Source organism: Acartia tonsa, chromosome 10 (assembly GCF_053477335.1).
Source record: "Acartia tonsa isolate MP-2025a chromosome 10, ASM5347733v1, whole genome shotgun sequence".
Taxonomy (NCBI): Eukaryota; Metazoa; Arthropoda; class Copepoda; order Calanoida; family Acartiidae; genus Acartia; species Acartia tonsa.
In genome coordinates, this window is record NC_137269.1 from 13,482,527 (window position 1) to 13,500,572 (window position 18,046).

An 18,046-nucleotide genomic window follows, 5' to 3' on the forward strand; every position below is an offset into this window, starting at 1 on the left:
CACGTCCTTTAAATAAAAATGTTTTTTAAAAAAAAAAAAAAAAAACATTGAGTAACCTAGGCTTGTCAAAGAAAGAGACACAAATTTGACTACTAAACTTGTTATATTGTATATGACAAAAAATAAAGGGCATTTATTAACATGTCAACCACTTTTGGTATTAACAATTTCTTAAATTCCTTTTTGATACTACCTTACCTATTGCTTATGCTTCCAGATGACTCACCCCGCTAGAAATAGTAGGACAAAGTTTTACACTACTTTTACAAATTATTTCATCATTTAACTCATTTAAAAGGACACTTCACAAGTGTTTTTTAGTATCAATTGCATTTTTATTAAAATTGCTGAAAAGAGATTATTTACTAAGATGTATGAAAAATAAATTTATCTCACCTCAAATCTTTATATATATCTGTTTACTTATAGGCTTTAAAGCTATTTTATAACACCAAATCTCTTAACCGTAAGCAGTAGTCCTGGGACTACAACACAAATTTAGAGTAATCTAATAATTTCCCCTGAAAAATGAAGGATATACTCATTAAATTTTGAGAAAGTGCTGGTTATTATGATTTTATTCAGTATCAATGCACAATGCAGACTTTATTTTGGTTTAATATGTGAACTTTTTTTCCACTTTTATATGTAAATCTTGTGTATTTTAACAGTTACATATTTCATCTGTAATGATTATATGCAGGTTCCTTTCAATATTTTTTTACAATATACTGACTAACTTATTCAAAAAATAGAAATAAAGAGTCCTCTTTGAATGCACTATTATTGCAGTGTTGATTTCATAGCTGTTACGTCAAGTGAAAACAATATAACCTTCTCATTACATCAAATGTATTGCATAATTTTTTGTGGCAAAACTTCTTTAGAATCATTTTATGCCCAAAGGACAATATTTTTTGATATATTTGTTTTTTTTCATGATGGGGTACTTATGGACATGATTTTGATTATTATAATAAAGCAATTAAGGATTAATACCTATTAACCAAATAAAATTAGCTAAACCTAAATATTCTTCGCTCAGAATAGTATTTTAAGTACTGAAAATTGCAACTTTTGACATGTAGGGGTGTAAGATTAAAACGTTAATTTAGGCACTAATATATTTTTCATTTAATTTCAAAATAGGGGCCATAAAGGGGTTATCTGTTTGACTTCCAGCTACGAATGGTTTGAGGGATCATGGATTTGGCACTTGTTTTTTTTTTAAGTTTATTACATTAAATAATCTAACGATATAAAATAATAATAATGTAATAAGTTTTTACATGTTTTGATTGGAATAAGACAATAACCGATAAATTGATATTCATCCCCAAAATTACCTCTTCTATAGATTTAAATTATTGGTTGAAAAGTTTAGACACTACTGGTTTTGGAATCAAACAATCAAAAGTACCCAAAGTCAACGAATAATATATAAGACTTTGAGTTCTAGTGTAATTAACAATCTAATGTCCCCTCCTTTCCTGAATCTTCTTGATGGATTGTTGTTTGGTTTTCCTTATTTAATTTTCAAACTGTACATACCCATATAAACTGATTTAACTGACATTGTTCCTTTCCTCCCTAGACATAACTATAATGTACAAGTTGACATATATAAAATATACACAATACAAGACAAAGATTTAAGATATATAGGAAGTGAAAACACTACATAGGTTTCCTAAACTTTGTTTTTTACAGTAGAATATCATGATATTATAGCCTTAAGTTCTGTGTTATTTTTCTGTAATTTATTGGCTTTAGAATCATTTAGAAAACTACTGCAGTAAAAGAGATTGACAGTCGAGTTGGAAATGCTAATTTATTTATCTCATATCCTTCTAAATTGAATGCTAAATTCAAGATGATTATAAAAAAATCTAAACTTTTAAGCAGAAGGAAATGGAAAACTAAAATACTCAAAATTCACCACTAAATTATGTTATGATAAAAAATCGGCTTAGTTATGATAAAAATATTACATAGCATTTACAGATATTATACATCACGTCATTAATATACTTTTACTAATGTGTTATCTACGATTATGAGGCATTCCATAAACTAGAGATGTGTTATAAACTACATAGTAGAACATAAAACTTTTCAACAAATAATTGTTATCTATAGAAGGGATAATTTTGTTTTCATCACAGGGTATGTAGACCAACATATCTCCATTGTCTTATCCCTTGAGATTCCTGGAATTTTCACCGAGTTATAATAGGCAAAGTAATTATTTGCTGGTAAGACTAAAACAAACATAAATATATTCTCTTTCAATCTACAGCCGCCACGGATCCAGGGATGGGGTAATGAAAGATAAATTAAATCTTTTCATTAGAATTTCAAGCATATCAAATTCAGAGTAAATATAAATTTGTTTTTTCATCTACAAATGTTTCCTCCCTTAATCTTAAACTACTAGTAAAAAGGTTGTCTTACCTTTAAGGCTAGTTTATTAGGCCTGAGAAATACCTCTGGGATGGGTTGATAACAACGCAGGGTGAGACCTTGACAGTATGCAGGGACAAGGAAATGATATTCTGACAAACAATTCTAAGGGAAATTTTCCCCACAACCCCCTTCTCCTTTTCCTCCCCTTCTTACCCACCCCTCTTCAAATACAGGAAAAAACAAAATATACTTCCAAATTACTTTAAAAGGTTTCGTTATTTTTTGTAGAATTACAATAGCTACCCCTGGATAGTATGTCTCAAAGAACTAAAATCCTATCTTTTGCAGATAACTGCTTAAATCATATTTCTTGTAAAATTAAATTTATGGAATCTTGTAGAAAATATTTGTTGTAAAGTAAAGCTAGCTGTTTCAAATATAGAAATGGAAAATATGATGCTGTGAGTATTGGTTTAAAAAATATGACGTAACAAAAAAAATTAGCCAATGAGAGTCCACTACTCATGCCGCCATTGGTCAATAACGGCCTCTCATTGGCTAATTTTTTTTGTTACGTCATATTTTTTAAACCAATACTCACAGCATCGGAAAATATTATTCTATTAATTTGGGAAGAAAATAGGTATACAAAATTACTTGATGTATCTGCCCATAAGATTGGGTTTCACTTAGCAAATAAGAGACACTTTAAACAAAGGTGTGTGTGTGTGTATGTTTGTGTGTGTGCGTGTGTGTGTATGAGAATGGTTATGTAAGTACATAAATAGGTTAAACAAAAATGTCTTGGAAAAGTTTATTGAACATTACTTTATTCTACATCTAGAAAAATAGTAAATAATACTAGATGGTAATAATTTTACTTTTAAAATGTCTTGTCGACCAACAGATAGAAATGTAAATGCCATATAGAGAAGCTTCGTTTCTAATTATTTCTCAATCATTAAACTTGTCTTTATATTTTGTCTTTTGAGTTAATTAAGAGGAAAGATGGTTTGATAACGAACAGAGATTTTAAGGGATAAGACAATACAAGTTTACATCCCAAATAATTATTTACAAATAACCCCATATGTAGAACAAAATTAATAACGAAATTAAAAAAAATTACACAAAAAGAATAGATCTTTAAATGTAGAGAACAATCAACCCAATCTAGCTATAAACCAATCTTGGTGAACTGAAATTAGTTTCCGAATGTGAACACATTTTCCTAGGTGTTTCCCAATCCTATCTCAATATTTGCTACTAGCTAAAAAACCTTCAAACTTCCAAAAAAAAAAATCTAAATTTGAAAAATTAAAACTTTGAATGTATAATGTATAAATCGTTAGTACATTCAAATTTTGATTTTTTTTGAAGTTTGAAGGTTTTTTAGCTAGTAGCAAATATTGAGATAGGATTGGGAAACACCTAGGAAAATGTGTTCACATTCGGAAACTAATTTCAGTTCATCCCAATCTTGTAAAAGAAACACACAAAAAATGGGGATAAAGGGATGGCACAATGCGACGATAAATTAATCTAATCCCATTTTTTTGTTTGTTAAATTATGCTATTGATGGCTTTTGAGATTTCTTAGTATACTTTGGGTATAGATAAATTAGTGGGTCATTTTCCTCTCCCTCCCTGCACAAAAAGAATAGTTATTTCTCGCATCGTATTATAAACGGCTTTCCGCGGATATAGAATGTACAATTAAAAGATTAAAACTATTTTTTTAGCCCCGAGGTGCCGAAGGTACCGGCTAAAAAAACTGGTTTTAATCTTTTGATTGTACTTTTTTATATTCGTAGAAAGCTGGATATAATACGATGCTAGACATAGTTTTTTCGTATGGATAAGAACCGGTTCCTATCCACCGGATTCGAATGAATACGAGAAATAATTTTGTGGTTTGGACACGCTAGAAAATTGTCGGTTGAAGGGGGCAACAAAAGAATAGATAGATAGCGAAAAGAGATAAAAATGAGTTCTTATACTTAAAAAAAAGGGAAGGTTCCATAGGGGGGGGGGGGGGATTGTTTCGTTTTTAGTCTTTCAATTACAGATGTCAAAAGTTCAGACAGCACCTATGATAGTCATACCCAAAAGTTACAAAATTAGTGGCGCTAGCCCCTAAGCAAATTATTGTTATTATGCCTTTTTCCGATTATAAAACACTTTGCTCATATGGGATCAATTGATAGTTTCCTTATTTAAATACTAGTAGCCCCTAATAACTAGAGAGGTAAGAAAAATGGCCTACAAAAAGCATTGACTTATTTAAAATAAAATCATCTTAAGACCTCCATCGATTATGTGGTTAGTGAGATCTTAACGATCAACCCAAAAAAATCCACTACTTTCTATAAAACGCTTGAACTTTTTTCTTTTAAAAAACTGCATATTTTGCCAACTTTTAGTAAATACTGTATGAGACACTAAAAATTGGCACTGTCTTTTTATCTTCATCTAATATCCATGTGTCATTAGGCGCATGGATAGAGGGATAGGATAATGGTAATTTGATTTCTTCAAAGAAACTTTAAATAAGTTTTGAATACTAAAAATATAATTTGACACATAAGGAATTCATTCTCATTGGCTTCTCCCCTTCTCCCTGTATTAGTCTATGTCAGGTTTAATTTTCACTGTATAATAATTTAAGAATTTTATTTGATTTTTAAGATTTGATTTTTTAATGAAAATAAAACATTTTATATCATATTTAAAATAAAAAGATAAAAAGATTTCAATAAGGACTCATTTTCAGCCAACATTAGGATTGAATAAATACGTTTTTGCATTTTTGTTATCCTATTTTGACCCCTAAAGATATAGACTTAAATATTATATATTCAACTGCTTTAATATTTGTGTAAAATTAACTTTAGGCCGATTACTATAAAATGTATTAAGCAAACCTTGAAGTTGGTGTTTTCTTTGTATTATGATGTCCATATAAGGCTATGGAAAAACTAACTTAATTGATTTTTAATTTTTCATCTGAATATGAGTCATATGTATATCTGTCTTTCTCGTGTGAATATCTGTCTCTGTCCTTTGCTAAATATGTGCCACGACCCAGCCATAAACACTGTCTGTCTTGTCTGTCTAAATCTTGTAGCTTACAATAGACAACCCTTTACAAAAGAATTTACTATCTATAACCGGGATGATTATGTACTTTTTGGCGAAGTTTTTCTCTTTTTATGTGATTTTTAAAACCCCAATTTTAAAATTCTTTTTATATTGTATATCATTGATAAGTGAAGTAGTACTTTTTCTGTTACAAGCGGCCTCGCACCTTGTATATAGGTGCACTGTATTTGAAGGGACATGGAAAGACATAAAATACTTTAAACTATTCTATGTATAAATATAAAACAGCCTAAAATCATTCCGGGACATATGTGAATCTTCCCTAAAATGGAGAACCGGTTCAGTAGAAATCTTACGCCTAAGGTGAAAAAGCGTTAATACTTAGTAAGTTGTCACTCTATTGTTATAGACATACACAACAAAACTTATGACTTACAGAGTAGCTTCGCTACAAAAAAAAAATGCGTCAATGGCTTTTGCATATGTTTGCCTATTAAAGAGTATTTTGTAAAAAAAAATAGGTATACTGTAGTAGGAACCAGGGAGTGAGGGGACATTGGGTTGGAAATTACACTAAATTACCCAAAGTTTATATTCACATTATCTCATTAGTTGGATTAAAAACCTTGTGCACTTTTACTGAAATTTTATTGATTAGTACAAAGCTAGTAGTGTCAGAAAGTTTCAACCAATAATTTAATCTACAGAAGGATTAATCAGCATTATTGGAGACCTATATCAATTCATCGTCCTTTATCTTATCCTTTAATATCCCTGAGAAGGCGAGTAGGATCTATATATATATATTTTAGAGGAAATCAATATTAAATTCTTTTTAGGAGAAACAGAAGGGAAGAGCAAAATTGGTTCCTCGTCTGCTTGGAGTAACTAAAGATTGTGTTCTTAGGTAAATTTTAAACTTATTCTACCATGTAGTTTTTAAATATTACAAAAAACACAATATAGTATATAAACGACTTAGTAAGGGCCTATTCTTTTCATAATCAACTATTAAAATTAAAACATCATGAACACTTAAGAATATATATGAAATAAGCAAAACTAATTAACAGTTATTTATCGCATCGCATACAATTTTTTAATATGGCTTAGAACCAGTTCTAAGCCATACTGGAAATAATCTTCATAGAACTAATCTTACCATATTTATGTAGACTTGATGAGAAAACGAAGGCAATCCTAAAAACATGGCCGCTGACAAAGGTCCGCCGTTGGGCCGCGGCCCCCAGTGTTTTCACCCTGGATTTTGGAGACTATCAGGATCAATACTATTCAGTTCAAACCACTGAAGGTAAAAATTTTATATCAAAACAGATTTACAGTTTTACAATATAAAATGACTAAAGGCTACACACCCTGGAGGCCTAATTAACTTTTGACTCAAATGGGTTTTCCTTTTCATTATTTTATCATTAATTCCAATGAAATTGTTTAAGAAAAGAAGTACCCCGATATGAGCACTGATAACCTCCCATCCCCTAACTTATCTTTAAATAAATTGAAAATAAATGCATGGGTTTCAAAAAAGGTTGGGAGCTTATTACTCGACATACTTTTTAAGGAAAACACTAATTATATACTAATTTTTAGGGGAACAAATTTCTGCCTTGATTGCTGGATACATTGACATAATCCTGCGGAAAAGATCTAAGAAAGAAAGGTTTGGAGAGGATGGTAATGAAGAAGAAGTCCTGGAAGAGTCCTACATTGCCCCAGGTATGCAGGATACCACATTTATGGATATTTGTAAGAAGAGTCACAAAGAAGGGTTTGTTTCACCTAATTGACAAATTATAAGTGGTCGGGTACAATCCTCTACACTCCCCTTACCAAGACAACCCCCCTGATATACCCCATTAAGACAGCCTAAAGAAGTTACACCACATTTAAATGTTTTTCTCGTCATTTTATCTATCAAAAGAGATTTTTTGACTTTTGAGTATGTTGATTATGAAGAAGTTTATTTTTTAAAATACAAAATATATTTAGGCCGAGCAATTGAAATCCACGGGTTGCCCTCCAGCATGCGTACTGCCAAGGCTGATAACCTGGCAAAACCTGGATTGCTACGCAATTCTGGAGGTAATATCAATATAACATTTTTAATAAGAAAAATTTAATAAAGATATGTTTTTAAAGGATTCATTGAATGTGGTCGAAATCGACTAATTTTCTGATAATAAGCAAAAAAAATTCTATAATTTAAGATATTTGGAAATTGGGTTACTAGTGCTCTTCTAACAATTTAAGAGATTTTCATTGTGAAAGCAGAAAGGTCTAATTGATATAAGTACTTATTAACATTACCAATTACCAGCTTAAAAATTTTATTTGACACAAAACAAATCAATTTATCCTCAATGGTCCTATTCATGTATACCAAAAAGAAAATAACTAAAGAATAATCTAATCATGGTCAGGCGAGAAAATCATGTCATCAAGCTCCACTCATCAGCATACATCATCTATTTCAGTTACAAATGGAATGCACAATGGAGGTTTTGACTCGGGGGTACGTTCACACGGGAGTCCCACAAAAAATGGACACTTTTTGACGCTTGCACACATAGGACCTCCCCCATTATTTTATTCTAAATGTGGGGGGGGGGGGGGTAGGGGCACCATTGCTTAAAAGACACTTGTGTAAAAGCACCTACTTTTCTTTGCAAGAAATTAGAAATCAGTTATCGTAATTGACTAGAATTATGGGAAGTAAAATAAGGATGACACGAAAAAATGTCCTTTTTTTGTGGGACCCCCTTTTTTATCCTTTTTATATAACCCACTAATAATGTTTTTATTTGTTTTTCATGCAGCTTGGAATGTAGAATTAACGGTAATTTATTTTAAACATTTTTATGCATTATGGCGAATAATTAAATTTCTTTGCAAGATATCAGCAACCTTAAAAAATCAATTATTTATTTGAAAAAATTGACTTATTGTTTATTTCTATGTAACATTAAACCTTTACTAATAAGTTCTGAAAAGCCAAATGGCAGTAAATTTTAAACTTGGTTAATTATTATAACTCAGAAAATATTCACAAAAATGTCATTATATATTTTTAAACCTTTTTATTTGTATTTCGAATTAAAATATTACTTTGGAATTGTTTACCTATTTCCAAAATAGCTTTATTTCAATTTAATTAATTAAATAGTCTTTACTAAATTATATCTTTAATTTTGCCAAACAATTACTAACGTACTACTCTATTTTCCCTTTTGTCTTTTGAGTAATTTTCAAACTATTTGTAATACTAAACTGACCCAACTATTTATAAAAATGCATAAAAAAACTAAACCATAAACAACAAATGAATCATTGTTTTAAATTGTGTAAAAATAATTGCCAAGCATTTAAGTCATATTCTAATTTGGTTGAAAAATGAAATTGCAATTACGTTTGTATAAAAATAGGTTATATGTATATTTGTTTTTTTGCTTAAATTGCAATGACCTTTTGAATGAATAAAACATAAAAATGTGCATTTTTCTGTATTTTACCCCTTAATTTTGTAGTGTTGTCTAATTGTATTTAAAATAACCAAATGCATTCAATACTTTGGAATCCATAAATAACAATTTAAACAAGGATGACAACATCCATAAAAGCGAAGCACTGAAACGGTAGGACAAAAGAACATTAATATTTGTATAGCGTCAGAACTGAATAATCAGAATATTAATGTACAAGAGTCGACCCAAAATCGTAAGTAAATTTGTTGTAAAACTGCTTGATACAGGATAATGTTTATGGACATACTTACATTTTTAGGACTTGATTATAGAGTTGCTTCGCTTACAATATTGTACTTTGTTGTCCCAGGAATCAGTATACCAAAAATCAGACCAATCGGATAATTAGTTCACATACAAATTTGTTGTTAAAAATGTTTAAAAAATCAACATGTTTAAAATGGACGTACGGACATTCTGGTAATGATTATAGAGTTGCTACGCTTTCTAACTCGTACCTAACTATTACAGGAATCACCATGCAAAATTTGAAATCGATAGGACAATTCTAACATGCCTAAATTAACGAAAAAAGCTATTTAAAACGGTAAAAAAAATCAACATGTTTGAAATGGACGTACGGACATTTTGGTAATGATTATAGAGTTGCTACGCTTTCTAAATCGTACCTAACTACTAAAAGAATCACCATGCAAAAGTTGAAATCGATAGGACAATTCTAACATGCCTAAATTAACGAAAAAAGCTATTTAAAACGGTAAAAAAAATCAACATGTTTGAAATGGACGTACGGACATTTTGGTAATGATTATAGAGTTGCTACGCTTTCTAAATCGTACCTAACTACTAAAAGAATCACCATGCAAAATTTGAAATCGATAGGACAATTCTAACATGCCTAAATTAACGAAAAAAGCTATTTAAAAAAGTAAAAAAAATCAACATGTTTATAATGGACATACGGACATTCTGGTAACGATTATAGAGTTGCTACGCTTTCTAAATCGTACCTAACTACTAAAGGAATCATCATGCAAAGTTTGAAATCGATAGGACAATTCTAACATGCCTAAATTAACGAATAAAAGCTATCTATCTCGGACGGACGGACGGACGGACGTACGGACGGACGTACGGACGGACGGACGGACCGACCCTAATTATAGAAAAGCTTCGCTTTTAAAAAATATAAACCCAATTTCAATTTAACAGCTAATATTTTGTACTTTGTAATTACTAATAAGTGTTTCAAAATCAATTTTAATTTTGAATGTCTATCTGGTAGTGTAATTTTTTCCCCTTTTTTAGAGATAAATATTTGATTTTGCTGTACTCATTAGAAATTGTGGAAGATTGTCCAAAGAAACGTAAATGAATTAAACCCACATTAAAATAAATTAAATTCATTTTTCAGTTTGCGTATCCGTGGACAACAACATAGAATAGAAAGCATGCAAAAAAAAATAATATATTCTTATACTTTAGGCCCAATATCCCGAGGTGCACAACCTGTTGACGGAGCCCCAGAGGGCTTTGGTCAGCACTATAAGTGACGGCCAGGAGGCCATCAACAACGCACAGAACCTGCTGAATGAGAAGGCGAAGCTGCCACCACTTGGAAATGATCCTGCCAGTCTAAGGTAATTCAAATATGCATTGACAATGGCTACGTCCCTAGAGACATCAATGGGGCACTTAAGTGAAATGGGGAGGGGGTGGGTAGTAAAAAAAGTAAAAAAAATGAGGATGTGGGGACTGTTAGAAAAGTAAAATTAAATAATCATGGCTTTTTAGATTATAATAGGGTGTTTTTTTTACATATGTATATATTGCATTAAAAAAAATGCATTTATAGCTAAAATAATGAATGTATCGTGTATATAGTGTAAGTTCAAATACATACAATCAAATTCATTTTTACACGCATATTATGTTATATGCTGATTACCTTTACAATTTTTTTTTCGATTATTTTAAGATTTTTGATTTAGTTATTCTAATAAGTCACAGGGTTGGGCAAATGGTAATTAAATTTACCTTCTTAAAAAAAGAGAAAAACGATGTCTATATTAGCTTGAAATCTAGCACAATTTGAAAGAATTTATTTTTTTTTATTCACAATTTTATAATTTTTAAAACGTTTTATCATGGACGTTTTCTTCCTCGTTTTTTTTCTGATAAAATTGTCCGTCCATGTTGTATTTATGTTTGGGGTGTAATTTACATGTCATATTTAGCGACATCACAATCGTGTTCGAGGATTTTTTTACCAAAAGGTTAACAAATTCAGATGAAAAATAATGCCTTATTTAAATCCAAAAAAGAACTATTGGTAATAAGTATTGTTATTTAATACTGCCTTTAATATAGTCATGTCGTTAAAACAACTAATTTGTAGGATATTTATAACGACTTATTGCCTTATTTGAATTATACAATTGAGTGCAGAGGGTTTGCCATGGGGGTGTATTTCTTGAGGGTGTGAAGAAAGGATAGGCAACCCTTCTCTTTTTAGATTTTAAGTGAGGTATCTGCACCCCCATTTCTAGCACTCAAGCTTGAATATCTACCTCTATACACTATTCTTAAAAAGTTTAAAAACAAAAGGATTTGTTGTATATAACCCATGATCATGAACATGTAAAAGGTGACATAAAAAAATCCTCCACACGATATTGCGGGCAATCATGCTGGCACAAATGCATTTTTGAAACAAAGCTTTTAAAAGACTGTTTATATGTATGTTTGTATGTTTTGCTGATAGAATTAACAAAATTAGATTATTACTTTTATATTTGCTAAAGGCTCCGCCCCTAGATGCCTATGGTGAAATTTAGTTTAGGGTGAGGGGGTTGTAAGTCGACCATCAAATTGGGAGGTGGTTTTCCAGACGCGATTTATCTTGGGTGGGTGGAGATTTGACTTAAAGAACTTACTTTGATTTACTTCAAGCAACCAATCAAAATTCAATAAGATATCCAAAGTTTTTGGGAATAACGTGTTTATAAGACTTTGAATCCAATGCAATTTACAATCCACTGAAACCTTCCTTCCCTAATTTTAAAATAAATTTTAAAAATCATAATGGGGGATCCAAACCTTTCGGGGCCTATACCTGTGATTCCCTAACTCGGCGGGGCAACTCACTACCCAATATAACCTAAAGAAATAACAATTAAGTTTGTATTTTTTTCTTTACTCATCCCTTTTATAATATATGTATTTAAACTTTTTTTTGGAAGAATTCAATTTTATATTTTCCCCTTTTAAAGAAAAGTAAATTATCTGTGGAGAAAGGTTATAGAAAAGGAGGGGATAGAAAGAAAATAAAGTTAAAGATTTGAAGGGGCAAGGGTTAAAATGCTGTACCCCCACCAATCAAAGAACAACCCAATATGCAACCTCGTTGATTTTTAGACTGTCAGCTTAAACTTTCAAAAAGCTGAGTTTTTTTTAATTACTGAAAGAACCTATACATTTTAAAATAAAATTGGAGGCAGTTGTTTGGTGTATAAATCTATACTTTTAAATTTATTGGATATAAAAGTAAATGTTTGTATTAGGATTATTTCTAAGATATCTTTTACATTTATTTATTGTCATCCATATACATATAATTCAGAGAGGAAGGGGACATTGCACTGTAAATGTCATTAGTACCCAAAGTTTTAAAACCGTTATCATAATTTATTAACTCAAGAACATGGGTACTTCTAAAGTATGGCTTCAAACCAATAGTTTTGTACTTTTAACCAATAGTTTTGTTTACAGGAGTAATTTTCTTTATCTTCATAGAGGTTATATGTTATTTAATGTCCATTGTCTTATCCCGAGCATTCTGGGACAAAAATAAATTTTTTATTTTTATTTTTTTTATTTTAGATGGAAAGAAACACAATGGAACACGAACCAGCAGGCCGTCCACTCGCAGGTGTCTGCCATGAACGCCGCCACCGCCCAAATGGTGACTCTGACCGGCCAAGGCGACCGTACTGATCACAATGCCGTGGGTGCAGCCGTCAACACTATCTCGACCAACCTGCCGGACATGGCAAGAGAGGTGAAGATGCTGGCAGCCCTGATGGATGACCGCAGCCTGGAGGGTGATGATTTGATGGGCGCGGCGAGACTGCTGTGCGGCGCTTTCTCTGAGATGCTAAGTGCCGCTGAACCTCAGACTAATGAGGTAAAGTTTCTAAAACGTCAAAATTACACAAAAAATATTTAACCAAGGATCTTAATGGACGATGAATTTCATATACATCCCCAATGACAATTAACAAAATTGGTTAAAAAGTTTTAAACCAACCAATTAATAAACCATTGAAGTATCCAAAGATTGTTGAGCTAACGAATAATTTTCGTGGTTGTAAACCTTTGCGTAACATTTTAATTTATAGTCCAATCTCCCCACCCTCCTTGGATTTAACAGAAATACAAAAATTCAAAAATAAAAATATTTTAGAGTAGCAATACTGATGAAATATCAATTGATGAGGTATAATATAATTGCTTGATAATAGCTTAAATAATGTAGATTTCATCTATGATTAATTGAACTATTAAACTTACAATTGGCTTCCTCTTAGTTGCAATATTGTATAATTTTCTCATTTACTGCATGGATCTTAAGAGATGAAACTATGTGTTTATGTACCCCCCAATCCAATTCTTTATGTTGAACAAAATTTTCCCTAAAGTAGATAAAAGCTATGGATTAGTAAGTTTGAACATGGCTAAATTGTAGAAACTAATCATAAAGACAATGATTTCTAGCCAATCAACGAAGAAACGTGTTAATAACATATGGTGGTCAATAAAATTAACAGTCCTATATACCTTTTCTCCCTTTGATACACTTATTTTTTTCAGCCCCGTCAAACCTTGTTGAGTGCTGCTAGCAGAGTTGGAGAGGCCAGCTACAGGGTTCTATACACCATTGGAGAAGAAGAGGTTTCAGACAGGTTTGTGTTTGTATTATTACCCTGTCCAAAAAAGTTATAAACCTTCCTGGGACCTATGAGAAGCTACCTTGTTAAGGAGAACCCGATCGGTCCAGCGGTTAGCGAGATTATTCGGTATAAACAAACAGACAGACAGACATCCGTCTACTTTGTATTTTAGATTATATAAATAAATGAAAATATATTTTTATGAAGCAACAACTACTCATATTACTCAACAATGTTAATTATTTTGATAAAATTGTATTTTTTTTTTCAGAGAAAGGCAAGACCTGTTGCTCAGCCTGGCAAAGACCGTTGCCAACAACACGGCCGCCCTGGTGCTGAAGGCCAAGACAGTGGCCAGCAAGTGTGAGGAGTACACACAGAACAGGGTGATCGGCGCAGCCACTCAGTGCGCCCTAGCCACCAGCCAGCTGGTTGCTTGCGCAAAGGTATTTTTTCCCCCCAGTATTGCTTTGAAACTGTTAGATATCAGCTTGATTAGAACCGGGTTTTAACCAAACAAAAACAATTTCCAGAAATAGAAAAATCTTAAAATTATCTGATTTGTTAGCCCTGACCTTAGGTCCCTCTGGGCCAACATAAATACGGTCCGCAGAAGCTGACAATAATAGGATAAATAAATATTCTATAATTGATAAGTGAACAATTTTTTTTTCTTCCAAAATCAATATGTAGACTCTAGAGGCTCATATTATATCATAGTTAATTACATAATTAGATGCTACCTAAAATTAACTTATATCTATTAATCTAGTTCTCCTACTCAAATAATACAAGGCCAGGAACATCATATACTTTTGTAGCGTCGAAATTACCTAACAATTATTATCACAGAAGCGTAATAAAATATGTCTTGTTATAATGGAAAACAAAATATCTAACATCTATTTATGTTAGTACCTAAGCAAATCCCGCATTAATTAAATAATCAAACATCTTTAGCAGCTAAGTAAAGTTTTTTTTTCTGCTTACAAAAATGTATATTTATCGAGTAGCTACGCAACATAAATTTAAGTATATATTTCTTCCTACACAAAAAAAACTCCAAAAATACTCTTAGTTACAAAAGCATAATACAGAAAAAGATTATTCAATTAAAATATCTAGATTTGGGACAGTTTATATTACGTAGGTGGTATTGTTAAACTCATTTTTTGGACAAAAGTTAAAATTTAACTTAAAGGTTCTTTTTAAGATGTACTGAAACTTGTTAAAGACTGAATTTTAAGTTTATAGAATTAGAAATGTAAATGTATGAATAAAGTCTTATGTAGATTCTGCCATAATTTTATTTTTAGTAAGTACCAAATAAAGCGAATTTTTTTGATAGAAATTATATTTTTATGAATTTAAAAACTGTTATTTTTAAGGTTGTTGCTCCAACCATAGCTGACCCCAACTGCCAAGACCAGTTGGTGGAATCAGCCCGGGACGTGGCTAAGTCAGTTGACGGGTGTGTGTCCACCTGCCAGGACGTGTGCAGGGACGACGTGAGCCTGAATGAGCTGGCCGGAGCGGCAAACGACGTCACTAAGTCACTTAATGATTTGTTGAATCATGTCAAGGTAAAAATATTCAGTGATCTGAAGGGATAAGACAATTGCTGTTAAATTGATATACATCCCAAATGATAATACACCAAACTACCCCTTCTTTAAATTACAATTAGTGGTTGAAGGTTTTGGCCACAATTATACAATATACATAACTATGGTTATCAGATAAGTAAAATTTTAAACTGTGATTTAAAGAGAAGATATTCATTGGCAAAGAATAAATTTATAGGAATCACGAAACCTTTCACATTTATATTTTTTGACAATTATATATTTGTAGCACAACTAACAGACCGACGAACCCTTTAAATAATACACATACTAGATGATCATGATTCATTGGTTTGATTTTTATATAGCAGCCGAGAAAATCACATTTCACACACAACGTCGCGAACTACGAAAAGACAGATAGATTAAGAGTGAATTATAGAGTAAATTCACTGCCAGAACGTCTAATAATTTCTGATTTTGTAGGATGGAGGACCAGACAAGATCCCCGACATTATGGATCAGATTATGATTGCCTCAGGTGACCTCATCTCCAGCAATGAATCCGGACAAATGGTCAGGCAGGCCAGGATTCTGGCACAGGCCACTGCAGAACTAATTCAGGTGTGTATTTTGATCCCAGGGATCTTAAAAGGCAACAAAGGTAAACAGAAAAAAATTATTGGTTGAAAAGATTAGAAAATATTTTTGAACCAACCTTTAAAAATTTAATAAAAGTACCTAAAGATTTTGAGCTAGAAAATAAGATACATTGGCCAAAAAACTTTAATAATGGTGTAATTAACAATCTAATGATCCTTACCGCCCTCTTTGATCCTTTGAACCGCACATTCTCGCTCCCTTTATTCTGGATTATACAAAAAAATTCAAAAATTGAACCTAACATAAGATGTTCTTTCATGAAAAAACATCACAAATTACTTTAAAAAAGGGAATTTGTTGATTTGAGTTGCGATAAACATAACCATCTGATTGTACTTGCTAAAATATATCTGATAATTGTATTGTTTAGGCCATCAAAGGAGAGGCTGAGAGCCAAACAGATTCAGACCTTCAGGTGAGAAAACGTCTTGCATGAAATTCTATCCAGTTAAAATTTGTTTTGGAGCATTTTGTACAGTTAGTTTTGTGCATTTTTTCTGAATTTCTCATTTTATTATATTTCTTAGTTGATTTTTTTTTTTTTTACATTTATACAAACAAAAAAACTGTATAACATCCTTCAATAATAATATTGTCGAGCATCTTTTTCCTTTAAATTTAAGATGTTTTTTTTCATATTGGCGTATATTGACTTAAAATTTGTTCCTAAATATTTTTAAATAACTAAGAGTAGGCATACCCTAAAATACACATTTGATTTAAATCAAAATACACCAAAAAATGAAAATGATTTTCGAAGGTCTTTTAAAAAGAACTAAATAATTGTCCTTTTGTGTTTGTTTGTGTGAAAAAGTAGATAGATTTAGTTTTTGAAAGACACTAAAAAATAGCACTTTGAAGACATTAAATGGCATTTTTATAAATCAATTTGTACCAAACCTCCTTAAAAATAATATAGGTTTGGCTTGAAATGATCTATAAGAAGCCGACTTAAAGACTTGACTTTTAAACTTTATGAAGAAAACAATATTTTATCTTAGAAAAAAGTAATTTTCAATTTATATAAGCTATAAAAGTGGTTTAACATCCAATTTTAATAATGGCATCATTTTCAACTTTTCAAGGTGATTTTTTATTCTTTTTACATTTTCTAAAATAAAGGCATCTTTAGAAAATAAATGAGAAATTTTAATTAATTACTGAAAAAAATGAAAATGATCATATTTTACATGAGGACTGGAAAGAAATAGGGCTCTAGAAAAACTTACAATTGCACAGTGAAACCATTTCTTTAAAAAGTGATTAGGATTAATTTTATTAATCTAAAAAAATCTTCCAATCTTTAAGTAAAAATAATTGAAAATTTTGTATAAAAACCCTTGCCTTGTGTGTTTAGGTTGGAAGAAAGTTGAGTGTTGACAGAGAGAGTTCATGCTACTCCCTTCTCACTGTGTCTCGTCCCCTATCTTATTATGAAAACTATAACTTATAAAATTCTATCTTTCTATCATTTTAATTATGTAATCATGCCAAAAATGTTATAATATCTTTAACCTTTATTCTATTCTTTATTAATACACAAAAGCATGGACTAATTTTTTAACTTAACTCAAACCCTGGAAAAAGATATTTAGTCATATTATTTTTTTTATGATTTTATTAAAAAAAGCAATGTTCTTTTTCCCCACGGCTAACCAGCATGGCAACATGGCAATGACTCTCTCAGTCGCTTCAATATTTATGACCAACCATTGACAATACATAAAAAAAACTAGTTATAGAGTAGCTACTTGTAATATGGCTGTTTAATAAAGTCATTGAAAACTTATGTATTTTTAGGGATCTTAATGGGTAAGACAAAGGATGATTATTATTATACATTCCACCCCCCCAT

General features: G+C 31.2%; 2 protein-coding genes across 38 annotated transcripts in view; one reads left to right on the forward strand and one right to left on the reverse strand.

Annotated features, from left to right (window-relative positions):
* Positions 1–18,046, reverse strand: part of LOC145329451 (alanine--glyoxylate aminotransferase-like) — a 557,715-nt gene that overhangs the window by 481,137 nt on the left and 58,532 nt on the right. The window lies entirely within an intron of this gene.
* rhea (Talin_middle and talin-RS domain-containing protein rhea) overlaps positions 1–18,046 on the forward strand; it is a 205,122-nt gene that overhangs the window by 145,089 nt on the left and 41,987 nt on the right. For 22 of the 37 annotated variants that reach the window (XR_013882905.1, XR_013882909.1, XR_013882906.1 and 19 more), the window contains 13 exons: positions 6,348–6,415; positions 6,684–6,820; positions 7,120–7,245; positions 7,519–7,611; positions 7,950–8,041; positions 10,497–10,651; positions 12,894–13,197; positions 13,477–13,509; positions 13,884–13,975; positions 14,235–14,409; positions 15,352–15,546; positions 16,015–16,152; positions 16,562–16,606. Coding sequence is in view for 32 of the 37 variants with exons in the window: in XM_080173562.1 (XP_080029688.1) it covers positions 6,348–6,415; positions 6,684–6,820; positions 7,120–7,245; positions 7,519–7,611; positions 7,950–8,041; positions 10,497–10,651; positions 12,894–13,197; positions 13,477–13,509; positions 13,884–13,975; positions 14,235–14,409; positions 15,352–15,546; positions 16,015–16,152; positions 16,562–16,606 (1,653 nt within the window). In the remaining 5 variants the exon portion in view is untranslated. Of the gene's footprint in view, positions 1–6,347; positions 6,416–6,683; positions 6,821–7,119; positions 7,246–7,518; positions 7,612–7,949; positions 8,042–8,345; positions 8,366–10,496; positions 10,652–12,893; positions 13,198–13,476; positions 13,510–13,883; positions 13,976–14,234; positions 14,410–15,351; positions 15,547–16,014; positions 16,153–16,561; positions 16,607–18,046 lie in introns of all 37 variants that reach the window. The other 15 variants (XM_080173576.1, XM_080173582.1, XM_080173588.1 and 12 more) reach the window with 5 other exon arrangements.